The sequence below is a fragment of the Polyodon spathula genome, chromosome 6 (genome assembly GCF_017654505.1).
Source record: "Polyodon spathula isolate WHYD16114869_AA chromosome 6, ASM1765450v1, whole genome shotgun sequence".
Taxonomy (NCBI): domain Eukaryota; kingdom Metazoa; phylum Chordata; class Actinopteri; order Acipenseriformes; family Polyodontidae; genus Polyodon; species Polyodon spathula.
Genome location: NC_054539.1, coordinates 23,811,144 through 23,834,419, shown reverse-complemented (window position 1 = coordinate 23,834,419; position 23,276 = coordinate 23,811,144). Strand labels below are relative to the sequence as shown.

The 23,276-nt window shown below is 37.4% G+C and overlaps 1 protein-coding gene across 1 annotated transcript; it reads left to right on the top strand.

The window, feature by feature from the left end:
- The first annotated feature begins 241 nt into the window (after window positions 1-241).
- Window positions 242-5,076, top strand: tmem18 (transmembrane protein 18). The gene is made up of 6 exons (XM_041253826.1): window positions 242-258; window positions 309-465; window positions 996-1,113; window positions 1,640-1,694; window positions 2,698-2,791; window positions 4,436-5,076. Exons 1-6 carry the CDS (start codon window positions 242-244, stop codon window positions 4,529-4,531), a joined length of 537 nt encoding a protein of 178 aa, XP_041109760.1. The 3' UTR covers window positions 4,532-5,076.
- Window positions 5,077-23,276: the final 18,200 nt, after the last annotated feature.

Below are 23,276 nucleotides of genomic sequence, written 5' to 3'. Positions count from 1 at the left end.
ATATATATATAAAATTCACTTAAAAATGTTGCCTGCTACATGCAACTTTTTTGTTAACTAACCTTATTTGATGAGCCCCATCAATCTTCCTTTTCCATAAAAAAATCTGTTTTTAACACTTAACATAGGTAAAGGGGTTCGCATATCATGCATTTCTGAATGCAAGGTGGATAGCATAACAATAATAATATTTCAACAATAAAACAACAATTGTCATCCTCTAGTCCTCCATATCAATCCCATGTTACCTGATTCTGGGTGGCACTCGAGTCGCGGTTTCTTTATAAAATTGTGACGTCATTCTCAAGCGACTACTGTGCGCTTACTGTGAGTTGCAGTCGGTTTGTTGGCAGTGTTGGTGTGTTTTTTGTAGAGATGGCTCAGCAAAATGACCGGAATAGCTCTATTCCAATAGATGCTATCAGTAATTTAAGAATCACTTCTATCTGGACATTCCTGTTATCTGTAAGATATGTGTTTTTTTTTTTGTTTTTTTTTTTTTTTTTTAAATGTCCAGAAGACTTTACAACATGGTCGACTTATATACAACGAGAAACGTCATGTATTAATAGTCAGGTCCACGATTGTTGTTCGTGACGTTTAAGTTTATTTTTAACAACATTTAACCTGTGACGCCGCTGATGTGGTGTTTGTTTGTTTCGGGTTTGTTGCGTTTGCAGAATTATTTAGGTAATTTGGTTGTGGTGGTGCAGTACATACAAGTATTTTCTCATGGCTATGCATTTGCCATAGTTTACCCTGGTTTGCCATGTTTAATATATTATTGACCATACCTGGCAATTCTTCACAATGTCTGCATATGCTTTAACTATGGAGTATTACACGGTGGTATGCTTTTACTATAATATATTGTTTCATAGTATAACGTTTACGGTTTTTGTTTTTCCAGGAAGTTGCAGTAATCTGTGTCAAAACGTCAATGTTTTCAATTGCTCACCAGCACAACATTGATGATATTCGTGTATTTCTTTCAGATTGAATGGTCTGAGTCGTGGCTCATTGGACTGCTGGCTTTCCATGGTTTCTGTCTCTTGGTAACATTGATAACATTCAGGTTTTACAGACTACAAGTATTTCATTTTCTCACGATGGGTAAGTAAACCGACTGATTCACACAAGCCCAAACAGTCAAAGTTCAAATAAAAACAACCACATTATAAATAAACATACAATTGGACATCAATAATCATGTAGTATTATTTAGGTAAGCTATTTGAGAAATAATGAATCCCCATCAGATCTCAAAGATGGAATGACAATGTTAATCCTTTTTTTTTCATTTTTTTAATATATATATACTGTTTACCTTTGTAAACTTTTGATTCTGTGTATTTCAAAAACATATTCAGAACATTACAAGTTATTGATATTGGTCAAACCAATTCTTGCAGAAGCAAACCTAAAAAAGCTGGCCATGTGGTTATTTTTTAGCACTCTAAATATTTGTCAGGGATAAAAAGTACATTCTTATCCAATCCTTTAGACACTGTTATTTGATTTTGCTTTTTGATTTGTGTATTTTACTGAGGCAATTGGACATGCATACTAGTTAAGAATGTACGAATTGAGATGGACAATGTCATTGAAATAACTTCAAAAAGTATATTTTCTATTACAGTGGGGATGGTGTACTGTGCAGAGTACATAAATGAAGTGGCAGCAATTTATTGGAGGTATGTTTTTACATTTAAAAAAAAAGATCCTTTTTCATGATCGTTTCAACACAACACTTGAGTCATGTTTGAACAGTATTTTGTTTTTTTAAAGATAAAGAATTAAAAGTTAAACAATATGTTACTTTGGACACTCATTAAATCCAGAATTATACATAAAGAGCTCTAGTTTAATTGAACTAGGCAGAAACATTATTTTGCACAAATAGCGAGCAATGGAGTCTACAGATATATAGTGGCGCCTCTCTGTTCTTACGTGCATCTGTCATTTTTTAAAAAGTGCATTCTGTGATTGTAGGTCATGAATGATAATCTAGTTTTTCATAACAATCGTTCTAATGATGTAATTACAGCTGTGGTGGGATGTAAAATTATATTCAGGAGGGGATATTATTTTAGCTTGGTGGGGTTCCCGATTTGCTCCCCTGTTAAACACACAGTCCCGTGTTGTAGGGAGGAAATTGCTGTGATAAGGGAACCTAATTTGTGAGAAACAGGAGGAAAATGAATTTAGCTTGCCCTCTAGGACAGATGTCATTTTTTTTTTTTTTTTTTGGCGTAAGACCTTCAATTGGTGATGCTTTATATACTGTATATAGAGGCTCAATAGGAACCTGACACAACCTGTAAATTGGAATTTTAAAATTCCTTTCAGCCATCATGAGTCGCACTCTATCACAATACAAGCTGATTCTAGGCAAATACATTAGATGACATCCATCACATGTACCCAGTCAAGATACAAACAGCAGTCATGGAAATCACTTTGCAATCAATTCTACCTGCATTTAAAACAACAGCAGTTAAGAAGTACCTTAATAGTTGAGAGACCCAGTATATAACATGATCCTGTTATTGGCCCTACAGCATTAGTTAAGCTAGTATTTTCAGTGTTTGTTTTTACATCTTTATTATCATCTACCAGTGGAATTTAGTAACTCTTCTTCCAACTACTTGAGTTATTTAATCCTCTTTTCCCTTGTTTGTTTTAAAAAAAAAACAGGTCATTTTCTAAACATCAGTACTTTGATTCAAGAGGAATGTTTATCTCATTAGTTTTTTCAGCACCCCTTTTGCTAAATGCCATAATGATTGTGGTAAGTTGGTTTCATCTTTATCTACCTCAAGCAAAACAAGTAAATGAATCGCAAAATGTGTAGACCTGTGTTCTTGGAAAATGTAAGTTTAAAAAAAAAAATCTAATTGGATTATAGCAGAATACAGCTATGTCATTCATAAAACATTTTGTAAGTTGGGGGGGGGGGGTAGTTCTGTCCTCTATACCTTGTAAAAATTGTATGTTGTACTATTTGAATTATACATATTCGCATGCCAATTACAGTAAACACAATTATAAATGTTTACTGTACCGTTACCAAATATCTAAATTGGCCCATATGCATAAAAAAATAAGTCTTTAATATGACAGTTTTTATTTGAGAGATTCGTAAAAGCCATTTACAGTCAAAAAAATGCCCTTGGAGAGCAATTTTCTCTAACATATTTGTTTGATTCATAAAGCTGTATGGTGCCATTCATTGATCCTTACTTAATGCCATCATAATTCCCACGTGCCTCAGACCAGGCAAAGAATAAGATGCGTTTTATCGGTCTAATTTTCTAGCATGATTTCTGTAATCAGAAACATGTATTTAAGCCAGTAGTAGTAGTAGTAATAATAATAATAATAATAATAATAATAATTATCCAATAATTAGGTAATGTAAGTATTACTATTTGTAACGCATACATAAAAATTGCGTTAACTTTGTTTCAGCAGGATAGGCTACAATAGGCATTTCAGGTCATTTTAAAGTAAATTTATATTTTATTACAAGTCCCCCAACACACACTTGTATTTACTATTTATATAAATACATGTGTCAAACGGATTGTATTCTTTTAGGTCTAGTATAGTTTTCAAATACAGTTTAGCTTTGAAACAGTAGTATTGCGTGATAGGCAAGATATTCCATCTACCTTTAATTTTTTAAATAAGCTTTTTATATGGTAAGGTGTATGAGAAACATATTTTAGATGTATTATTATTGTATGTATTATATTTGAAAGAATTGAACAGGTATCTGCAAATTGGGGGCATACAGTAACAAATAAAAACAATGAGTTGTATTTTAATGTAATCGTGCAGTGCTGTTTTTCTGTGCCATTTGTCATTTAAATGAAAGCATTAAATATATGAGAGAAATAATCCGAGCTTGCTGATGCGCCAGTGTCTTGTGTGCTGGGAAGGAAGCATGTGGTAACATTAGAGGATTTTTTTCTCAACCCAAAGTAAAATACCATGAACTGACAAAAATTGCATTTCTGATGGTTATAGTTCTTTTTTAGGAAGGCCTGTGAATATTTCAAGTTATATAAAAGTTAGTTTTTTTGTTTTTTTTATATATATATATAAATCAAAAACCGTATACTGCCCCAAACGTAACCTCTTGCTCACGACTGCCTCCGAAGTAGAGAGCACAGCTCATTTGCATACCTACTGACAATTGGTTAGTTAAAATTTCTTGGTAACAATCCGTGATGGCAAATCACATCTAAACTCATTACTGGCAGATAAAATAACCACGCCCTAGTTTTAGAAATCGTGTCTAAAATACTGCCCAGTATTTATTTTATTTTTTTAATGGTGGAAATTAGTACCATAGTATTTAGGTGTTTATGATAATTTTACATTTAGAAGAAGCTAGATTTTACTAACTATTTTATATTGTGTTTTTTAGGTTGTGTGGGTGTACAGAACATTTACCACAATGACGGAGCTGAAGACTTTGCAAATCAAAAGGAAAGCAAATAAAGAAAAAAGGAAAGCAGAGTAATCCAACACTTCAGAGTACAGCCACAGTATACACATTCATTCCAGGTTTAGATTTGCAATTGAAATAATCTTTTCAGATGCATTCCTATTATCAACACCAGCAACAAGTTCCCCCAGTCTGCCCAGTAGTTTATGTCAGTGAGTACTGATGTGCTTTTATTGGCATGTGTTGTAATTGAATTCCTTGTAGATAAAATAATTTCAGTTAGTATGTCCCAATATTTTAAATACAAGTGGCAGCCATGTATCCTTTTGTTATTGTCATAAACAACTTCCATTACAGATAGGACTTCTCTGCAAATCCAGATAGTTCATCCAAAGCCTTCCACTTTTGGTTGCTTTTATTAAACTGTTCTGTCATTTTCAAAGACTCAATAGTAGCCCCTCAAATTTTAAGTTGAGAAAGTTGCTGTTGCAGATATTTCAAGGTAACAAGCCAAAAAAATGTTTTCACACGTTTTCACAAAAAAATAGAATTTCAGTAAATGAGTGGTGAGTGTCTGTTCCGTTTTGACCATGCTGTCTTAATTAAAATAATCCAAACTGCTTTTCATGTGTTTGTGTATCTGTTTCCTCAACGTGGATAAGATCAGGAAACTTGACACATTACCATCACTTTTTCAACTGACAATGGTAGTGGATAGAGGTTTATGAATAAATGATCTGTTTGTTTAAGGTTAATAATTAAATCCCGATGCCATATCTGTATATCCCCACAGTCTTATAAAGTAACTTATGCTAAATATTAATACAGAGTTTTAGAACAATCAAATAGCGGTTTTCCAGATATCCGAAAATGTAATTGTGACATACCGATGGACCCTCCATATAGTCCCATAATGTAATGCTCTCAATAACATATGCCAGTTTAATACTTTTTTTTTATTTTGTATCAGAATTGGATAAGGAATTTTCAAATGGCATTTGTAATAATATTTGCACAGGGTCACTGTTTATCAAAATTATTAAAAAAAAAAAAAAAAACATAACTCGATTTTCTAAATAAAATAATTGAAGGCAGATAACACTGAGAAAGACTTCTAATCAAAAAGTTTAGTTTAGAATAATTGCATATACCAAAGCTCTTTTCAACATTTCCGCTCCAGTGCACTGGGGTTTGAGATCTGTCGTCTATAGTCTAAACCACTGCAGGAAGTGCTGTAGCTTTTCTGATCCGTAGCACAATGGATTGTTATTGCTGTGTTACCTGTTTGACAATGTGGGCAATAATTCTTACGCTATCAGTGCACTAGACCAGACAGTTTGAAAAAAGCATTGATACAGACTTTAAAGTTACAAGTTTAAAATTATGCTCATAATGAAAAGAGAAATTGCAGTACATTATTTAAACAGTTGTAGCAACACATGGGGATGTATAACACTATTTTTCGGAACCCCGCTACTTACTCTTAAAGACTGGTGTAACAGTCAGTACTGAGTTATTCTCATCATATTTAATAAACAATTATTTTCAGTTAAGTTGAATTACTATTTTACATATCAATGGTACATACCCGTTTTATAAAACTGTCTCAAAAATGTGTGTTAATATCAAGTATTTTATTTATAACAACAGTCTCTTTGAAAACATTTTTTGTTTTTGTTTTTAAATAACTTGGTAAAAGCTTTGTGAACACAGAACTATACTTTATTTCTGCACTATTTTTGAATGGTCTTCGAGAATATACATCATTAATAATGACCACAAGGGGGAACCAGAGCATCATTGTAAAATAAAGTGATTTACGAAGGGCTGGGTGACAACTCTGTCCCTTACCAGCCAGGATGTTTTGGTATATCTGCAAATAACTATACTTCATATCTCTGTCTGGCCCAAACCACCATTTTCTTCAAAATAGCATTTCATTCCAATGTTTCTGGAATACATCTATATCTACTGTATACCCATGTATTTTTAAATCTACAGTAACCTGTGGAGCTGACCTACAGTATGTGTTTAATATACTGCTGCTCATAAATTAAGAATGCATTGTTATTTATGTAAGGAAACCATTCCTATCCTCTAGTCAGTCAGAGCAGAAGACATGCCAGTTTTACCTCATCCTCCTGCTTTTATTGTCTTATTTTTTTTCCCCACACCGTTTCCCAGTTCTCCACCTCTCAGCTGCCTTGGTTTACTGGAAATATGGTACATTGTAAGCAGCTACCTTGCTACCCCTGACATAATAATAAGTAACATACTGCAGAGTTAGTTGCTGTTTTTTCATTAAGGAGACTGATAGACATTCAGTGAGGGATAAAAAGGAGCTATCAAGCACATATCTCTGTTACAAGCTATGACAAAGTTGTCTGTATGAAACAGTGAGAGAAAGACACCTTACTGAGTGAGAGGATGTGTGAGATTACATGTCTAACCAGGGTCAGAGACTGTAATTATTCAAACTCTGGACCACCTTGTGTTTAACCAGGCTCAGAGATTGTGTCATTATTCAAACTCTGGACCACCTCGTGTTTAACCAGGGTTAGAGATTGTGTCCTTATTCAAACTCTGGACCACCTTGTGTTTAACCAGGCTCAGAGACTGTGTCATTATTCAAACTCTGGACCACCTCGTGTTTAACCAGGGTTAGAGATTGTGTCATTATTCAAACTCTGGAACACCTCGTGTTTAACCAGGGTTAGAGATTGTGTCATTATTCAAACTCTGGAACACCTCGTGTTTAACCAGGCTCAGAGACTGTGTCATTATTCAAACTCTGGAACACCTCGTGTTTAACCAGGCTCAGAGACTGTGTCATTATTCAAACTCAGGACCATACCGTGTTTAACCAGGGTTAGAGATTGTGTCATTATTCAAACTCTGGACCACCTCATGTTTAACCAGACTCACAGATTGTGTAATTAGTTTAATTCTAGACCACTACTTATCTAACCAGGGTCAGAGTTTAATTATTTTTAACTATGGATCACTGTGGGTGGATTGCCAGTATATGAGCTCAGTTGAAACATACCAATTTAGACCACATGTCAAAAGGCTTTCTCAACGTCAACTTATCCTCAGCAACTTAACTGAAACACATTTTTCTGTCTAGACCATGTAGCAACAGGTTTAACTGGGTTATCTGCCTTTTGAAGGGGCAGTATTTCCTCATAGAAAGATACTCACCAATATAAAATTAGATTACAATGTCAGGTAAGGGGTTTATAAAACATTCATATGCCATTATTATTTTATACTAAAAAATGTTGATATAAATAACTGTTGTTTAATATTCTCTCTCTCTCTCTCTCTCTCTCTCTCTCTCTCTCTCTCTCTCTCTCTCTCTCTCTTTCAAGTTCAAATACTTTATTGGCATGACAAGTTCAACAAGTATGTGTTTCTGGTCCTGTGGCAGGGCGCTGCAAAACTGCAGCTATTACTGCTCCCTCACTCCTCTCCCCCAGTAAGACCTGCAGTTTCTCTACTTTGCTCTGGGGCAGAAAGCCCTCTAGTCTGTCTGCCAGCCTGAGGGAGTATCTCTCTCTGCTCAGTTTCAATCTCTCTACTGTGGTACTGGGTACAGAGTCACTCCTCTCTTGGTCTCTATTGTGCTCTGTGCCTGCCCGTTTCAATAGCCAATTTGTGTTCACTGATTCTGTATTTAGTTAGTGTTTGTTTTTGGGATTCTTGATGGTAATGTGATACTCTGCCAGGGTGTATTCTCTGTTAAGAAAACTGTAGAGGTGTAGTTTGTTTTGGTGTTTAATCTGTTCTCTCCAGTAGGGGGTGTAGTTTGTTTTTTGTTGTTGTTTTTTTGTTTTGTTTTGTTTTGTTTTTACCAGGGCAGAGCCTACTTTTTTTAAAAATGCCTCATGTCTGATGGGCTCAGTGCCAGGGCTCTCCTGGATATTACTGCCAGTTTTGGAGGAGAGGAATGCCATGTAGCAGTGCAAACCTGGTTTAAGTGCACTGTCTGAGAATGATTCCAGTGCTTTGAAGTGGAGGGAGTTTGGGCTGCTTTCTTTAGGTGGAACCAGAATTGAGTTATTCTTTTCTATGTGGGGATCAGCAGGGGGACTCTTTCCAGCTCTGCTCTGCAGCCGTTGTTGGGGGATTCTCTGTGTGTGTGCAGGACCTCTTTACAGAACAGCAGGTGTGTGATTTATGTGGGGACTTTATCCCACTTTGAGTAATCTGCACTCATGGCTGTCCCCCAGACTTCACTCCCATAGAGCAGATTGGCTGAATTATGTTGTCAAACAGGAGGATTAAATGCAGCCAGTGATTTTTTAATGGTATAATATGCTCTGAGAGCTTTCTCTTATAGTGATTCGATTGCCAGGTTGTAACCTCCTGATGAGCTTAAGGTGAGGCCAAGGTAGCTGTATGAAAGGCTGGGGTCTATTTCTGTGTTATTGAATTTTTTTTTTTTTTTTTTTTTTTTTTATCCTGGTTGTTTTGGGGATTTTTTCTGGAACACCTTGATTTTGGTCTTGTTCTGGTTGACCTCTAGAGCCCATGTTTTACAATAGGTCTCCAGCAGTGTCAGGTTGTGCTGCAGACCCTCCTGTGTGGGGGACAGGAGGACCAGGTCATCTGCGTATAGCAGCCACTTCACCACAGAATGACCGAAGGACAGGGCTGGGGTGGGCGTCTGTTCAAACAGGCCAGGCAGATCATTGATATAAATGTTGAAAACAGTGTAATTGAAGCTGCAGCCCTTTCTCACTCCTCTATCCTGCCTAAAGGAACCTGTCTGCTTGCCATTAATCTTTACACTGTAACGGTGAGTACCTAGATTGAATTGTGTTGTGCACTTTTCCACCAATCACTGACTGTAGCAGTCTGAGGTACATTCCTGGGTGCCAAAGAGAATCAAATGCGTTCTTGAAAACAATAAAGCAGGCAAATATCTTGCCTTTGTGTTTTATAAGTGTTTGTTGATCAGTGTGTTTAGAGTAAAGATGTGGTCAGTACTGCAGTGTTTTGGAAGGAATCCAAGCAGGCTCTTACTTATAATGCCTTGACTCATTATAAATTAGGATATTCTGTGATTTATGGTGCTACAGAATAATTGTGTGGATTGAGAATGTCTCCACTCTTGTAGATGGGGATGAGGAGCCCCTCTCCCCATAGCTCTGGGAAATGTCCAGAGAGCAGGATGAGGCTAAACATCCTCAAAAGAGCTGCCTGCAGGGCAGAGTCGCTTCTCTCTCTCTCTCTCTCTCTCTCTCTCTCTCTCTCTCTCTCTCTCATCTCTCTCTCTCTCTCTCTCTCTCTCTCTCTCTCTCTCTCTCTCTCTCTCTCTCTCTCAATGGTGTCGGTGTCACTATGGTATGATGCTAACCACAAACATTCTTAGCTCAAAGAGCCAGCTCTGTCTCTGTGTGTGTGTGTGTGAGTATATATATATATATATATATATATATATATATATATATATATATATATATATATAAAAATACACATTAAAATATCATGGATAGTAGCAATATTTACACTGGCCCATGCTAAAAAAAAATAAAGTCGTATTGCACTTTTTGTGATTTCATCATGGATCCAAGAATAGCCAAATGCAGCTGATAAATGGAGCGTGATAAGGGTTAGAGATGGGAAGACACACCGAGGTGAGCAGTATTTATTAAAGTAAACAAGTGAAAAACCCAGGCGATGTTGCTAGCAACAGTAGCACACTGGTGACATACAACAAAACGGAAAAAGGCAAAAAAATAAAAATAAACATTGCTACAAACTAATAAATAAGTTTGGTGTGAACAGGGCTGTGTGGCATGCTAACATTTAACAAACAGTACCTTATTTGGAATTCATTGTTGGTGTATATTGTGAAATTGTTCCTAGTATTTCTATACCGTCATCTCAGTATCTGTGATAATCTAACTATGTCCACTCCATGGATTAGGTTGGAGATTTTCAACTTCCAAGAACCAGGATGTTAATGGCTGACTAACTCAGCATAACTTGCAGTTTGTTTTATTCAGAATATCGGCAATTTTTTTTTTTCCTCTTCCTTTTCCTCCACGCTTAGATTATTGTAGTCTTCCCATCATAAGATCATCTGTATGTATTACAGATAATCTTATTGTTGGGTAAAATCTATTTGTCTTATTTCACATACGGGAAGTCATAGAAACATTTCCTTACTTTTATGTACAGTTTAAACTGCTTTACTAGAAGGCTGAATCACTCTAAATTTACCAAAACACAATTTTGTGGTTATCAGTCTCCGACACTTGGATGTCTTTCTTTATTGATCATGCATCTATCTTGGAAATGTATAATGCACAGCATCATAATGCTATTTGTTTTCTAGTAATTAAGCTTATCTCTTTTGTGTGGATCCAAAAGTGTGGCCGTAACTGGTTGGTATAAAAGTATAGATAGCTTTTACTTAACGGTATGACTACACTACCACCTGATTGTTCAGAATAATCAAAACCACAGCAAATGTATGCCGGCTAATATAATATTTCCTGAAAACACTGATGCAATGAAATGTAATCTCAACTATGAGTGTTTATTATCATTATTAAAAGACGAGAAACCTAATTTGCAAATACAATGAATGCCACTCTTGCATTGATCAAATCATAATGACAAAATGGCTTTTCAAGGCCTACCCTCTGTGGTTTAATGTGTTTTTAGTGTATGAGGGTGACCACCAGTCCCTAATTGGGCGGTGCAGTCCCGAAATGTAAGGATCACTCGCCAGTTAAAATAGTATTAAAAAAAAAAAAAAAAAAAAAAAAAAAAAAAACGCACAACTGAACCACAGCGACATCCCATCTCATGCCAATAACGACTGTGAATGTGTAAAAGGTGTATGATTTTGGAACATTATCAACAGATGCACCAGCTATATTCTGTTAGTTATATAATGTAAAGGGAGGGGATCCCTCCTGTGTTCTTTTTGAGGTACTGAAAATAGGATTTTTGCGAAGTTCACTAACACGGGAGATTGAACCATTGCAATACATGGGGGTGTATGCAACACGAAGGGTAAGACAGCTAACGTCACATATCCTGTATGTGAAAAAATATCATTGAGATTCGTGGTATAAATGGTAATGGTAATTATAAATGTGGGTATTGTCACCATGGATCCACTAGTAAAATATTTCAATATAGGTAAAAATGGTTCAGTCGAGGAGTAACAAAAATGTTACGTTCGTCATTGTTTCTTCCCAGTCTGTGAACCGGGTGAATGCGGTGGCTGTACTGTGGAAGGCGGCTGATTATTTTTTTTTCATATCACCCCTTTTTTTTTTTTTATCACAGGCAAAATAAAACGAGAAGGGAATTTGAAACTAAAGATTGTCTACACAAATTACTTCATCAAACACAGCGCAGAGTCCTCTTAGATCAGAGACAGAGTGACCACTTGTGCAGCAATGGACTACTCTGTGACATAATTAGGCCAGTTACACATGAACATGCTGTAAAGTGTTTCAGTCAGAGTGCTGTATTTCTGTACTTTCCTGAGTTTCCCTTTTTAAAAATGAATAAACACAACATGAACAGAACAGCAACTACACTGACAGTCAAATAGTTACAAATTAACCTATTTGAAAAACATACAAAGGAAAAACAAGCTCCAAACTATTTTATGTTGGTTCCATTTCTAATTATTTTTCTCTCACAATCACCCACACCCCCCCCCCCCCCCCCCCCCCCCCCCCCCCCCCCCCCCCCCCCCCCCCCCCCCCCCCCCCCCCCCCCCCCCCCCCCCCCCCCCCCCCCCTTCAGGGGAAACACTAATAATGTAAATAGAGTGTCCCGTTTTTGCATTTTGAAAAGGTGGTCACCCTATAGTGTATAGATTCAAACAAAGTTATCTTGGGACACCATCATTTCTTTTAAAAGCTGCACATAGGGAATACTTACTATGTACACTGTCAAAAGCCTTAGTATGTAAAATACTATTTTACAAAAAAGGGTAGAAATTAAATAACTACCTCCCCAAAGAATGGTTTCTCCCAAAGTCTGCTGCTGTTTAAAAATGATATGCATATCTGCCCATTATGGTTCCCTCCTCAGTGAAAACTTTTACTTGCAAACCTGGATAGCTCTATGTCAGTCTGTCTCAAGGACAGTTATAACTCCTCCATATGAAAAAAAAATGGCAAACCAGAACCACTAAGCTCTGAAAATACAGGGGCTTGACGATCGGCGGGTATCGCTTTGTAGAGGTACATGAAAGATACACACATTAAGGTGACGTGTTTTTGATTTTTTAAAATTTGTATTTGTATTTATTAATTTTTTTATTTCAGTGTGTCCAATTATTATTTTTCACACCCTCACTGCAGCAATTCCCCACATAATAATACCTTTATATAGCACCTTTCATAGTGGACAACCATCACAAAGCGCTTTACAGAGATAGGCTGTGAACTATATGCAGAGTCACTTACAATAAGACATTGATTTAACATCTCATCTGCAGGATGTAGCACAAGGAGGTTAAGTGACTTGGTCAGAGTCAGTCAGTGACAGAGGTGGGATTTGAACTAGTTAACTTCTAATTACAAGCCCTGGACTGTAACCACTGGACCACACTGCCTCCCTGACTCAGGAGACCCGATCCCACAACCAAGCCAGCTTTCTTTTTCACCCAGGAGCTGGAGAGCAGATGTCAACGAGCTACCGACCTTTGGAGGACAAAGGTCAGTCCTGCAAGTGTCTGCCTTTTAACTCATTGGGCACCTGGCCAGCAGTGTTCGCTGTAGTAAGATGAGGAGAAAGAGTCCCTGCCGGTTTTGCCTCCCTAACCCACAGGAGCACCAGAGCCAATGTGGAGTTGTCAGCAAAGACCAACCTACTTCACACAGCCAGGACGCAAACTTGCACTGTATAACTCACCCTGCACACCACGCCGCTTGCATACTGTATTTCACCCTGAACTGCAAACAATGGTGTTTTTACTAGGCAGGTCACTGGTGGCTAATCAAAAATACTATTGAGATCAAACTAAATCTGTTAATGTCGGGAAAGCAAGCACATGTAAAACTTAATTTTGTATCCGATTGTCTTTAAGATATACTGGTCATTTCTTGTTGTACCAAACAATTGTTTATTCCTACCTCAGGTCATGCTGTATCCTTGTGTTTTCGATTAAATAAATTACATTTTTGCCTAGATATGTTATTAGGGTTACATATGTTGCTGTACAATATGTGCTTTAATTTAAAGACGTAAATCTGTGGTGTGGTCAGGCAGTCAACTGTATTTTTTTTTTTTTTGCACCACATTTTAATATTTTTATGTATTTAGTACAGCACAATATTCTTATTATAAGCATCAAATGCATATCAGGGAATACATGTTTTTATCAGTTGATAATGTATTTTTCATCCTGTCTTTTATATAACTTGTTCTACTCCCAAGGTGTGCAATTAATTTCAAAGATTGATACTGTGTTACCATTTGCATATTAAAGCATTACTCTGGGCATCTATTTCAAACTGGAAAATGTGTGACTTCTTTACAAAAACAACATTGCATTGTTGTGCATTAAAATCCTCAGGTATTGATAATATTTCAAGAAGGAAATAAAGTAATTCCTTATATTTTACATATCTTAGTGATACAGGAAGTCAGTACAAGACTCCTCTGCATTGTGAATGAGGTACTTCATGCAAAGGCAATATATGATGTCTGTAAACACTCATCTGAAAGTCTTTCTGGTTAAGATCTGGGCTGGTATTCGCCCACCCAGTCTCCTCACCTGGTTGAGGCTTGGCTTGCATGCAAAAATAAAAATAAGTCTCCCCTTTACGCAACACTACTTTGGTAGTCTCCTTCCAAATTCAAATGACCTAATTAATATTAAAATATGGGAAGGTATATTTAAATGTTGCTGTCTGTGTTCCACTTTGGTCTGGCGTGACGACTGATGTTGTTCACCTTTCTGAAACTGGGTTTACAAGAAGATGTGGCTACTTGAGTCTAAAATTCCAACTGCGAAAAAGTAAGCAGCAGGTTGAAGCAAGGTGGCTGATTTAACTTGCGCACTCACAGGTGCTCAAAAGAATAATCAAAACAAAAGGCGAAAGAAAAAGGGAAAATAAAACACAGTAATTAAACTACAAATAAAAGGTGCTACACTCGACAGCATTACCCCAACCATCGCTACCCGCATGGCCCAGGACTCCATCCTTCACTTGCTGCCCCCCCAGCCTGCTGTAAGAATACTTAGGAGGTCTGCCCAAGGTTTCTCCACTATCGTTACTTTTCTTTTGATTTCTTTTCTTTCAGATTTCTTTCCCAGTTTTTCTCCCGGACGTTCTTGGTCCTGGACCAGAGCCTCCTCGCGCTCAGCACGTCTTAGAAAAGCAGAGCTGAAGAAACAGCAAAATGTTATTTTATAGGGCTAGCAATCCCCCCAAGACCTTCCTCTTAGCCACTCAGAGAGAGGGAAAGCCCACACACCCTCTTCACCACCGCTCTGTGTCACTGACATGACCAACAGGAGGATATGGAACGGCTGCTGCCCTCTTCCTGCAGCACTATGAATACAATAGAAGAGTCAGCACAGATGTCCCTGTTACACCTGCACTAAAAGACGGGACCCGCTCCAGGAACTGCACTGACACACCCTTGTATATTGTTGTGAGATTAAGCTCCCTAAACTAATTTCCCCTATGCTAAACACTTGGATCCCAGTATAATCTTTGTGGTCAGTAATTGTTGCTTTGGTTGATTAGCCTGGTTCCACACAGTCACGCGGATTCTCTGTAACCCACAGCCCTTCACCATGTAGAGAACAAAGAACCAAGAACAGGCTTTTTCAGCCCCTTTTAAAACATATGGCCAGGGGTAATTGACATTCAACTAACACCTAGCCACCTTCAGCACACTGATTTAGCAGGGATGAGATTTTATCCCCATGCCTGTCAAACTTATAGTCAAAATATATAAACCTTATTTACAAAATCCAAACAAGAAACAACACACTGTTTACAGGTGCAGGGCCTTAACAAGTACCTCCTGGATAGTTATCATGCAGAGTCAGGGAGGAGTTGCCACTTTCTTTACTAATGAGAGTTGGGGATTCCCTTCAAAGAGGGATGGGTGGAGGCTAGACTATGCACTGAATATTTCTTGCCAGTGACACAGTTAATTATTGAAAATGAGCATATTTTCAGGGACTAATTTCAGGGATGTTTGTGTCTGTTTCAGCTCGAGAAAAATAATGTGTAGGAAGTACAATAAAATAAATTAAACAAATGTAAAAAGAGAAATGGTTTAATTGTTTCAGAAGTCAAAGTTTTCTTAATGTAAAGCTCATTGGATTTTGAAAAATACCTCAGTTGCTTTGGCATTTGGATTGAAAAATAGTTACTCCTAAGATGACAGCATAGTGTGCGGCATCCAGTATACGTTATTGATAAAAATAATGTGTTCAGTTATTGTGAAATTTCCTTTAGCTGCACTAGCGAATTTTTGTACTGTACATTAGTAGGTGTCTGTGCAGACCTGTCTGAAAACCCCTTTGAGGGTTTTTAGAATAAAATCTACATGATTAATTCATGAAAAGGGAAACATGCAAATGACGCAGGAAGTAGGTGTAAATGTTATGAAAACATTAATTATACATAGGGTAAAAAAACAAAAAAAGCATGATTAAAAGGACTTGATCCCTGTAAATATTTTTGTGAGGTAATACTGGGCAACTTGAATTCTGGGGATTTACTTTTTACCTTGTATTTTAAAAAAAAAGACAAGTTAATTTAATCTACTGCTAATAACATCATTATTATCTGTTTGCCAAGTCTGTGGTTGAATAACTCAGAGAAGGTAATAATTTAGTCAGGACCATTTGCTTTGATCCTATTTGGCAGCTTGTTTGCCCTGTTGTGGTCCCATGATTTATTTTCAAAACACAGACAAATTGAGTCACGAGAGCAGCAACAAGTCGCTGATATAACTTCCCCAAGCCATATACAACATGGCAGAGTTAAACAGCGCTTTGAAAAACAAGAATACATGTCTTACCCTCTATAACAGCTAAAAAGTTGCATTGATAACAAACTTGATTTTATAAATCAATAAACGGAAAGTGTGCATTTTAGTTTCAGTTGTTTTCGCAAAATTGCAAGAGAGAAAGTTGTCTCCAGATTCACTTAATGCTTCCTCTAGTTGAAGCTAGAATGTGACAAGTCTTGGGGACATTCCTTTTTCAGTATGATAGATTCATAAAGCATGCTATGTGCAGGTATTTACTGGCACACATGATTGCCAGTAGCCAAAATGTCTGTCTATATCTGGCATCTGTGATCAGTAATTAGTGCTAGCCATCACCAAGAGCATCACTGCGAAGGATAATATTACAGTGTGTTTTAAGATCGCTTTTAAAGCCTTAATATACAATTGCACAGTTTGACTCTTATTTTAGTATTTCTGAATGCTAGTTTTGTGATGCATTTAGTGTCACACACAAATATTGGGTAAAATCATTGCAAAACAGGTGTTTGATTATAATGTTTTATTAGTAGATTGCTTTTTTTTCACAAACACAACTTATGTTATTATCTGCTCGTTGCAGAACATTTATTAACATGTTTCTTTATATGTGATGGCTGGCCTTTCCACACATACATTGTGTTAAACATTTAGGACTATTAGCTTAAATTCAAATTATTATAAAGTAACGCAACGTCATTTGTCAAATAATTTTGTGATGTTGTGGAGTTTTCAATTAAAGTCATATGTCCAGCATAATGTATGGTGTAGAAACAAACAGGCAACCGTAATTAGAATCCAATCTATGAGATGCTATTTTTAGTACTTGCTTCTGCTAAGTGTTTGTTCCAGGCACCACAATGTTATGCCAATGCACTAGATTTATACCCACTGAGTTCTAACAGCAATTACAGTAGATGGATTATATCTGTGATTTTAAAGCCATCATGTGTTATTTATGTATTGGTTATATCTGGTATTTTAATGCCTCCAGGTGATATTTATGTACTACAAAATGAAATGTGGAATATCTTTGCCATTTACTTTATATAAGGTTTACTTTGATATACATGATACTGTCCACTTTTGAGATATAGGGATGTCAAAAAGGCTTCCACTGATAGCAAAGTATAGCAGCCCATCGCAGAATAACTGATTTTGGTTAAAGTCAAACTCACTTTATTAACTATTTGGTGGACTCATTTTTGGGGGTACAGTGAATTTAAAAAGCAAAGGATGCATGCTATTTTACTTCTTTGTGGATGCTTTCATGAAGTGGCTGTATACTGGGGAGAAACTCCTATTGATGTTTCAGAGCTGCAAACAGACCTTGTAACACTGGCTTCCCAAACCCTGTATCTGTGATGCTGTAATGAATTAAATCTGTCATGCAGTAAGCCAGCCTTATCCAGGCTTTGCTTTTTAAAAGCTCAAGACTGCATGAGGTCTAACATCTCAAGAGAAATACTTTTGGATTCATGCCAAATAGGACCACCTTTCTCCACTGGTCAGATGTAGGTTTATTTCACAAATTCTGCTATTACTCAATGTAACATTATGCTTGAGCTGCTAACTATTTATCGTTTATAAAAGCAGAGCTCCAAGTCCTAAGCTTGGCGATGTTTTGGAACCTTTGTATAAAACCAAAGTTATGCCATTTTTCCTACAAGTACCTAGTACAGTAATCCATCACCTATCCGTCCGTCACATTTAACAGTATTGTATACAGAAGATTACTTCAGAGATTGTAGATCTTACCAATGTTTTCATCCATTGTGTTGTATGTGCTCCATGCACTGCCATTGCTGGTAGTGTCCCGTGACCTGTTCAGTGTATTGATATATAAATGAATCCTGTTTGCCTGCGTGGAGTATCAACTTCAATCTCCATCTCGATCTCCTGCCTGTCACTTAGCAGTGAATGCATGCACCCACACAGCAGATGGCTACTCTGTCACAAGCTTTAATACCGTATATCTTTCTAAACACAGGGTTTAGTGGAACTCCCTAATAAAAGCTGAATCTCAAAACAATCTGTGTGAATATAATAATTGTTACAGCTGTGTATGATGGTATTTAAAACAGGATTCATTGATCTGACTTTTTACATACCCGCCCTTATTCTGGTCCCACCGCAGTCAGATACATTACGGATTGCTGTACCATAGCAAAGAAATGCAGACAAGCATAACAATGACATAATGCATCAGCACTAATATTCAGATTTCAAACAACATTATGTTTTCAGACCGGCTAATGTTTTCTTCGGTTTGCTTGAATAATTTTGACTTGAATCGTATTGGTAACTACAAACTCATTGACTCTTCCAAACAAAACAAGTTGAAATGCTATACTATGTGCTAATGTCAAATGTCTATTAAGTCCTTATGCATCTGCACAGGTCTCTTAAAAGGTAATCATGTCTGGCACATGCATTAGCTCTCAAAAAGCAGATTTCAAATACTGGATGCTGAACTTGATATTTCCTTTCAGAAATGTGCATTGCCAACTGTGACGACAGTTGATCACAATGCATATTGTTGGGCTGCAAGGCAGCGTCAAAGACATATTATCCATGACCACTTTATGAATCTGGACAGCACTATTTTAGTGCCAGCCTTCTAGAATAGCAAAGACTAAAAAAAAGAGCTGTTATTATCAGCTTGTATTTTTACTTGCTTAAAAAAATATGCTAAAAATAATCTTGGTTATCCATCAAGGCCATTTGAAAAACCATGTACTGTAAGATGTCCTCCGAGAAACACATAAAGATTGTTACAGTGCTGCAGAAAAAAAGAGCATGTTTTATTTCAAAGAGTAAATGGGTTTCTAGAATGCTTCCATATTTGCAAAATTAACTTCAAAACAATTCAATTTTCAAAAAAGAGCTATAACAACTCTAAATATTATAAGAGAAGTAGCTTTGAGTTAAAATACTTTCCAACACAGAATTCAATGCTATGATTATAAGGACCACAAGTTAACGCTTTGATTGAGCTGCACAGAGAGTTTGGCTTGCTACTGAGATTTAAGAGGATTTAACAGTGACAGGTGTGTATATCTCTGTTAGTCAGAGATGTCTGTTGTGAAATTCCTGAGAACTTACAGGCCCATTTTCAATTGTTTTGCCTCTGAGCTCATTTTGCACTGCTTCACTTTTGTCAGAGCTTTGCTCCACAATACTATTTTCAAAAGCCTTTTTTTAACTCGGAGCAGTCGTCTGCTCTACTGCTGGCCCCCTTTGCGCAAGTGCATCTCATTATTTCAGTGCACCTGTTGCTGAGGTCTAATTTTGAATCTGAAAAGAAGAGCAAAAGAGTCAATATAAATCAGTTTGGACTCCACAACAGCTTTCTGTTCAATTGATAAATCACAAAAACACTTTTTAAATGCAAGAATTTAACTTCACCATTTTTTAAATGATCTATGGCAGGATGCTAGAGGGAAGCTGGGATGTTTTGTCAAAACACAGAACCCTCTCAATATTTCATAAGACATTTGCAAATTAAATAACAAAATTATTGAATAATAATAAATATTCAGTCCCTTTGTTCAGTATAACGAACATTTTCATTTGATATTTCCTGTACTACCGAACCAGATAGCCGTTACAGATACAGGCGTTTAGAGTACTGAATGAGCAATATTTAGGGGTCCCGAATAGTGGTATCAGATTTTGTACGTTTTTTATTAATATTTATAAATATTTACAAATTGCAGGCTAGCTGCTTTCTACATTCGATTTCAATGTAACAACCTAGCCCTAATATCGATATAATATTAGTCGGTTAAAGATAGCCAAACCTTAAGAGATAAGAAGGCTTTAAGTTCTTAGTTAATCCCAATAAGCTTTCAGTTTATTTTGTAGACGCTGCTTATGCAAGACGATACATCAGTGCCATTTTCACCAACGTGACACAAGCAGAGGCAGAAAGAGCAGCTCATCAAGTGCGCCAGTCAGTCAGAGAGCAGTGGTAGATGCAGCTGTCAATCGATGAGCCCAGGCGGCACCACTTTGCTCATGGGCCCACCCAGTTATGGAGCGATTGACAATTAAAAACATTTCATGCCAAACCCTATCAGACTATAATCCGCTGCGGCGAGTCTAGCTCATCCTTGTTGTTCACTTTGGGAAGTCGACTACATGTTTGAGAGCTTTTGTCAGAAACATTTCATTTCAAATCATTTTCTTTACGTGTGGTTGTGACTTGTAGCTCGCTAACATTACGGAATTTGTGCTGCTATGCCTGTTGGTGGTTAATCGGATTTCCGACTGTCAGAATGTTTTGGTAGAGTGTGCCTTCTTGGAGAACATGGTGCTATTTCTGACAGTATAGACAGAGTGTCCTCAGTATGCATATTGGTAATTACGTCATTATGTTTACATCATTAAGTCATAAACGGCCCGTCCATGAAAATTTGGGGCCCAGCCAGGAATTAAATCCTGCCGCCCCCACTGGATGAGCCAGTATAAGTGTTAAGGATCAGTGGCACCAAAAAAGTAAGATATATTAATGCTATTTTTGCATTTATTAATAACACAGAGTTTCAAGATAAAAACCAAAAATGTGGAACACTAATTATTTTTGATAAAGAACTATCAACAGATGATAATAATAATAATAATAATAATAATAATAATAATAATAATAATAATAATAATAATAATAATAATAATAATAATAATAATATTTGCTTGTGCTCCATTACATAAAAAATATTCAATACGTTTAGTTCAATAAATTAGTTCCCATGAACACTCCAATATGGTAAACATATAATTTATGTTGCTGTGGGTGGATGACTCACAGTGCTACTTGTTAATAAATCAGGCTACTTTCTGCTTTTATTCTCTCTCCATCAGGGCAAGCCTGATATATCACACAATTAGGTTGACATTTGGCTGTCTTGTATAAACAACAATCTATACTCTGGATTAAACTGCCACATGCCAGGTCCAGTTGCTTTGTTTGAGTTCCCTAGTGTTAAATACAGTATGAGCAACTGTACTTTATATATAAATTATATGCACATTAAAGTTGCCTCATATTATCATTAGTACTGAAATACTGGACATTCATTTCATCTGATGTTTGCTAATTGAACTCCCCTGGAGTTATTTAAAATGATAAAAAAAATTCCTCACGAACAATGCTACAGTATATACACACCTTTTTGTTTTGTTCTATCGTCTAAAAGCCTCAACAGTAAATGTACAGTTTTACATAATAAAAAACAATGTTGACCAATCTTAAACATGCACATTCCCTTTAAGAAGTGTATTGCCCTAACATCACAAACTGTGGAAATTTTGAACCACAAAAAAATCATTGCAGTGCAACAAAATACCAGTGGATCAGAAATTGCGGATAATGACCAGCCACTTCATACGAGATAAGGAAAGCAACATTTCACACCACAATGGTTAGAGATCTTAATCCAAATTACAGTTTCTGTATACATCTTAAATAAGCTTTATTGCAAAGGCTGGAAGTAATCTTTTACTCCTTGTGGCAGGGTGAAGGTAAAAAGGTGGGGTAAAAATCTGGCCTCCCGACAGGTGTTGATGCTAGAGCTATCATCCCGCAGGTGGAGATGGAGCATGCATTAAGTATAGAATCGGCTTGTGGACGCCATCTTGGGGAGGGCAGCTGTTTCAAGTTGCGCCTCAGTCAAAAACAGTGTTTTTCCAAAGAGATAATCGACTAGCAATTGGCCATGGTTAATTGATGGGAGGCTGGCTTTACTCATAAAAGAGAACTGTGCTGATCAGTGGGTTGATGGTGCTTAGGGAGATGAGACAGGAAGGACGGCGAACCGGAGGTCTGCAATGTTTTGTTAGGTTTTGGTTTCTAACCTGTTTTTCCCCACAGCAGTGGAAGCTGAGCTCAATTGAATTCCAATGAGTATGGTGAATGATTTTGGGCCAGTAATTGAGCGCAAATAGAAATACCTTTCCCCATTTTTGATGCACCTCGACCTGAAAAAACAGGTATTGGTTGTAAAAGTTCAGCGAAGGCTCTGCCCAGCCTGGACAAGTATTGTGTTATTTTGTTATTAAATGTGCGCGTTAGCGCTTCTACTGCAGTTCGTAAGTATCTGAGTCTCTTTCCTGCTGCTATCCTGCTACATATGGTGTTAGTAGTGGGAAGTGTTTTTTGTTGTCGCTGTTTTTCTTAATTTCTTTATGAATAATGGGTCGAGGTTGGGATGTCTGCCTCACCTGCCTTAAACCCTTTAAACTCCAGTATTTGGGATTTGGCCCCCACTTATCTTTTGCTTTCTAGCTCTGTCCAGGAACGTCTGTCAGAGAGGGAGCTGCTACCATCCCGAATGACAGAAAGGAAGCTGTCTCTAACGTCCGAGGAGAAGCCCCGCTGTCTCTGGCATCGAAGTGAGAAGCCCCACTGTCTTCAGCGTGCGAGGGAAAAGCCCTGCTTACTCCAGTGCAAATGGGAGAAACCCTGCTGTCTCCAACATGACAGGCAGAGACCCTGCTGTTTCCAGTGCAACAGGAAGAAGCATTGCGGGCTGTGGAGTCTGCAGGTCAACAGCCGAGCAAACCACAGCAGGCATTGCACTTGCTGCTGAGGGGAACCCGGCGAAAGCCAGTTGTACATTGACGTCCACTGAGCCCAGCACCACCGCACATCCAGTGACCACAAGGGGGGAGTCCGAGCATCCAGACCAAGAAGGGGAAGGCTGAGAGTCCATTAACTGAGGGTGAGCCGCACCAGTCTCCAGGGACCAGGGACCACGGGACCACTCCAGAGATAGAGGGAGACTACCTGCCACTCCCGCCTCCACCGCCAGAGGGAGATTAC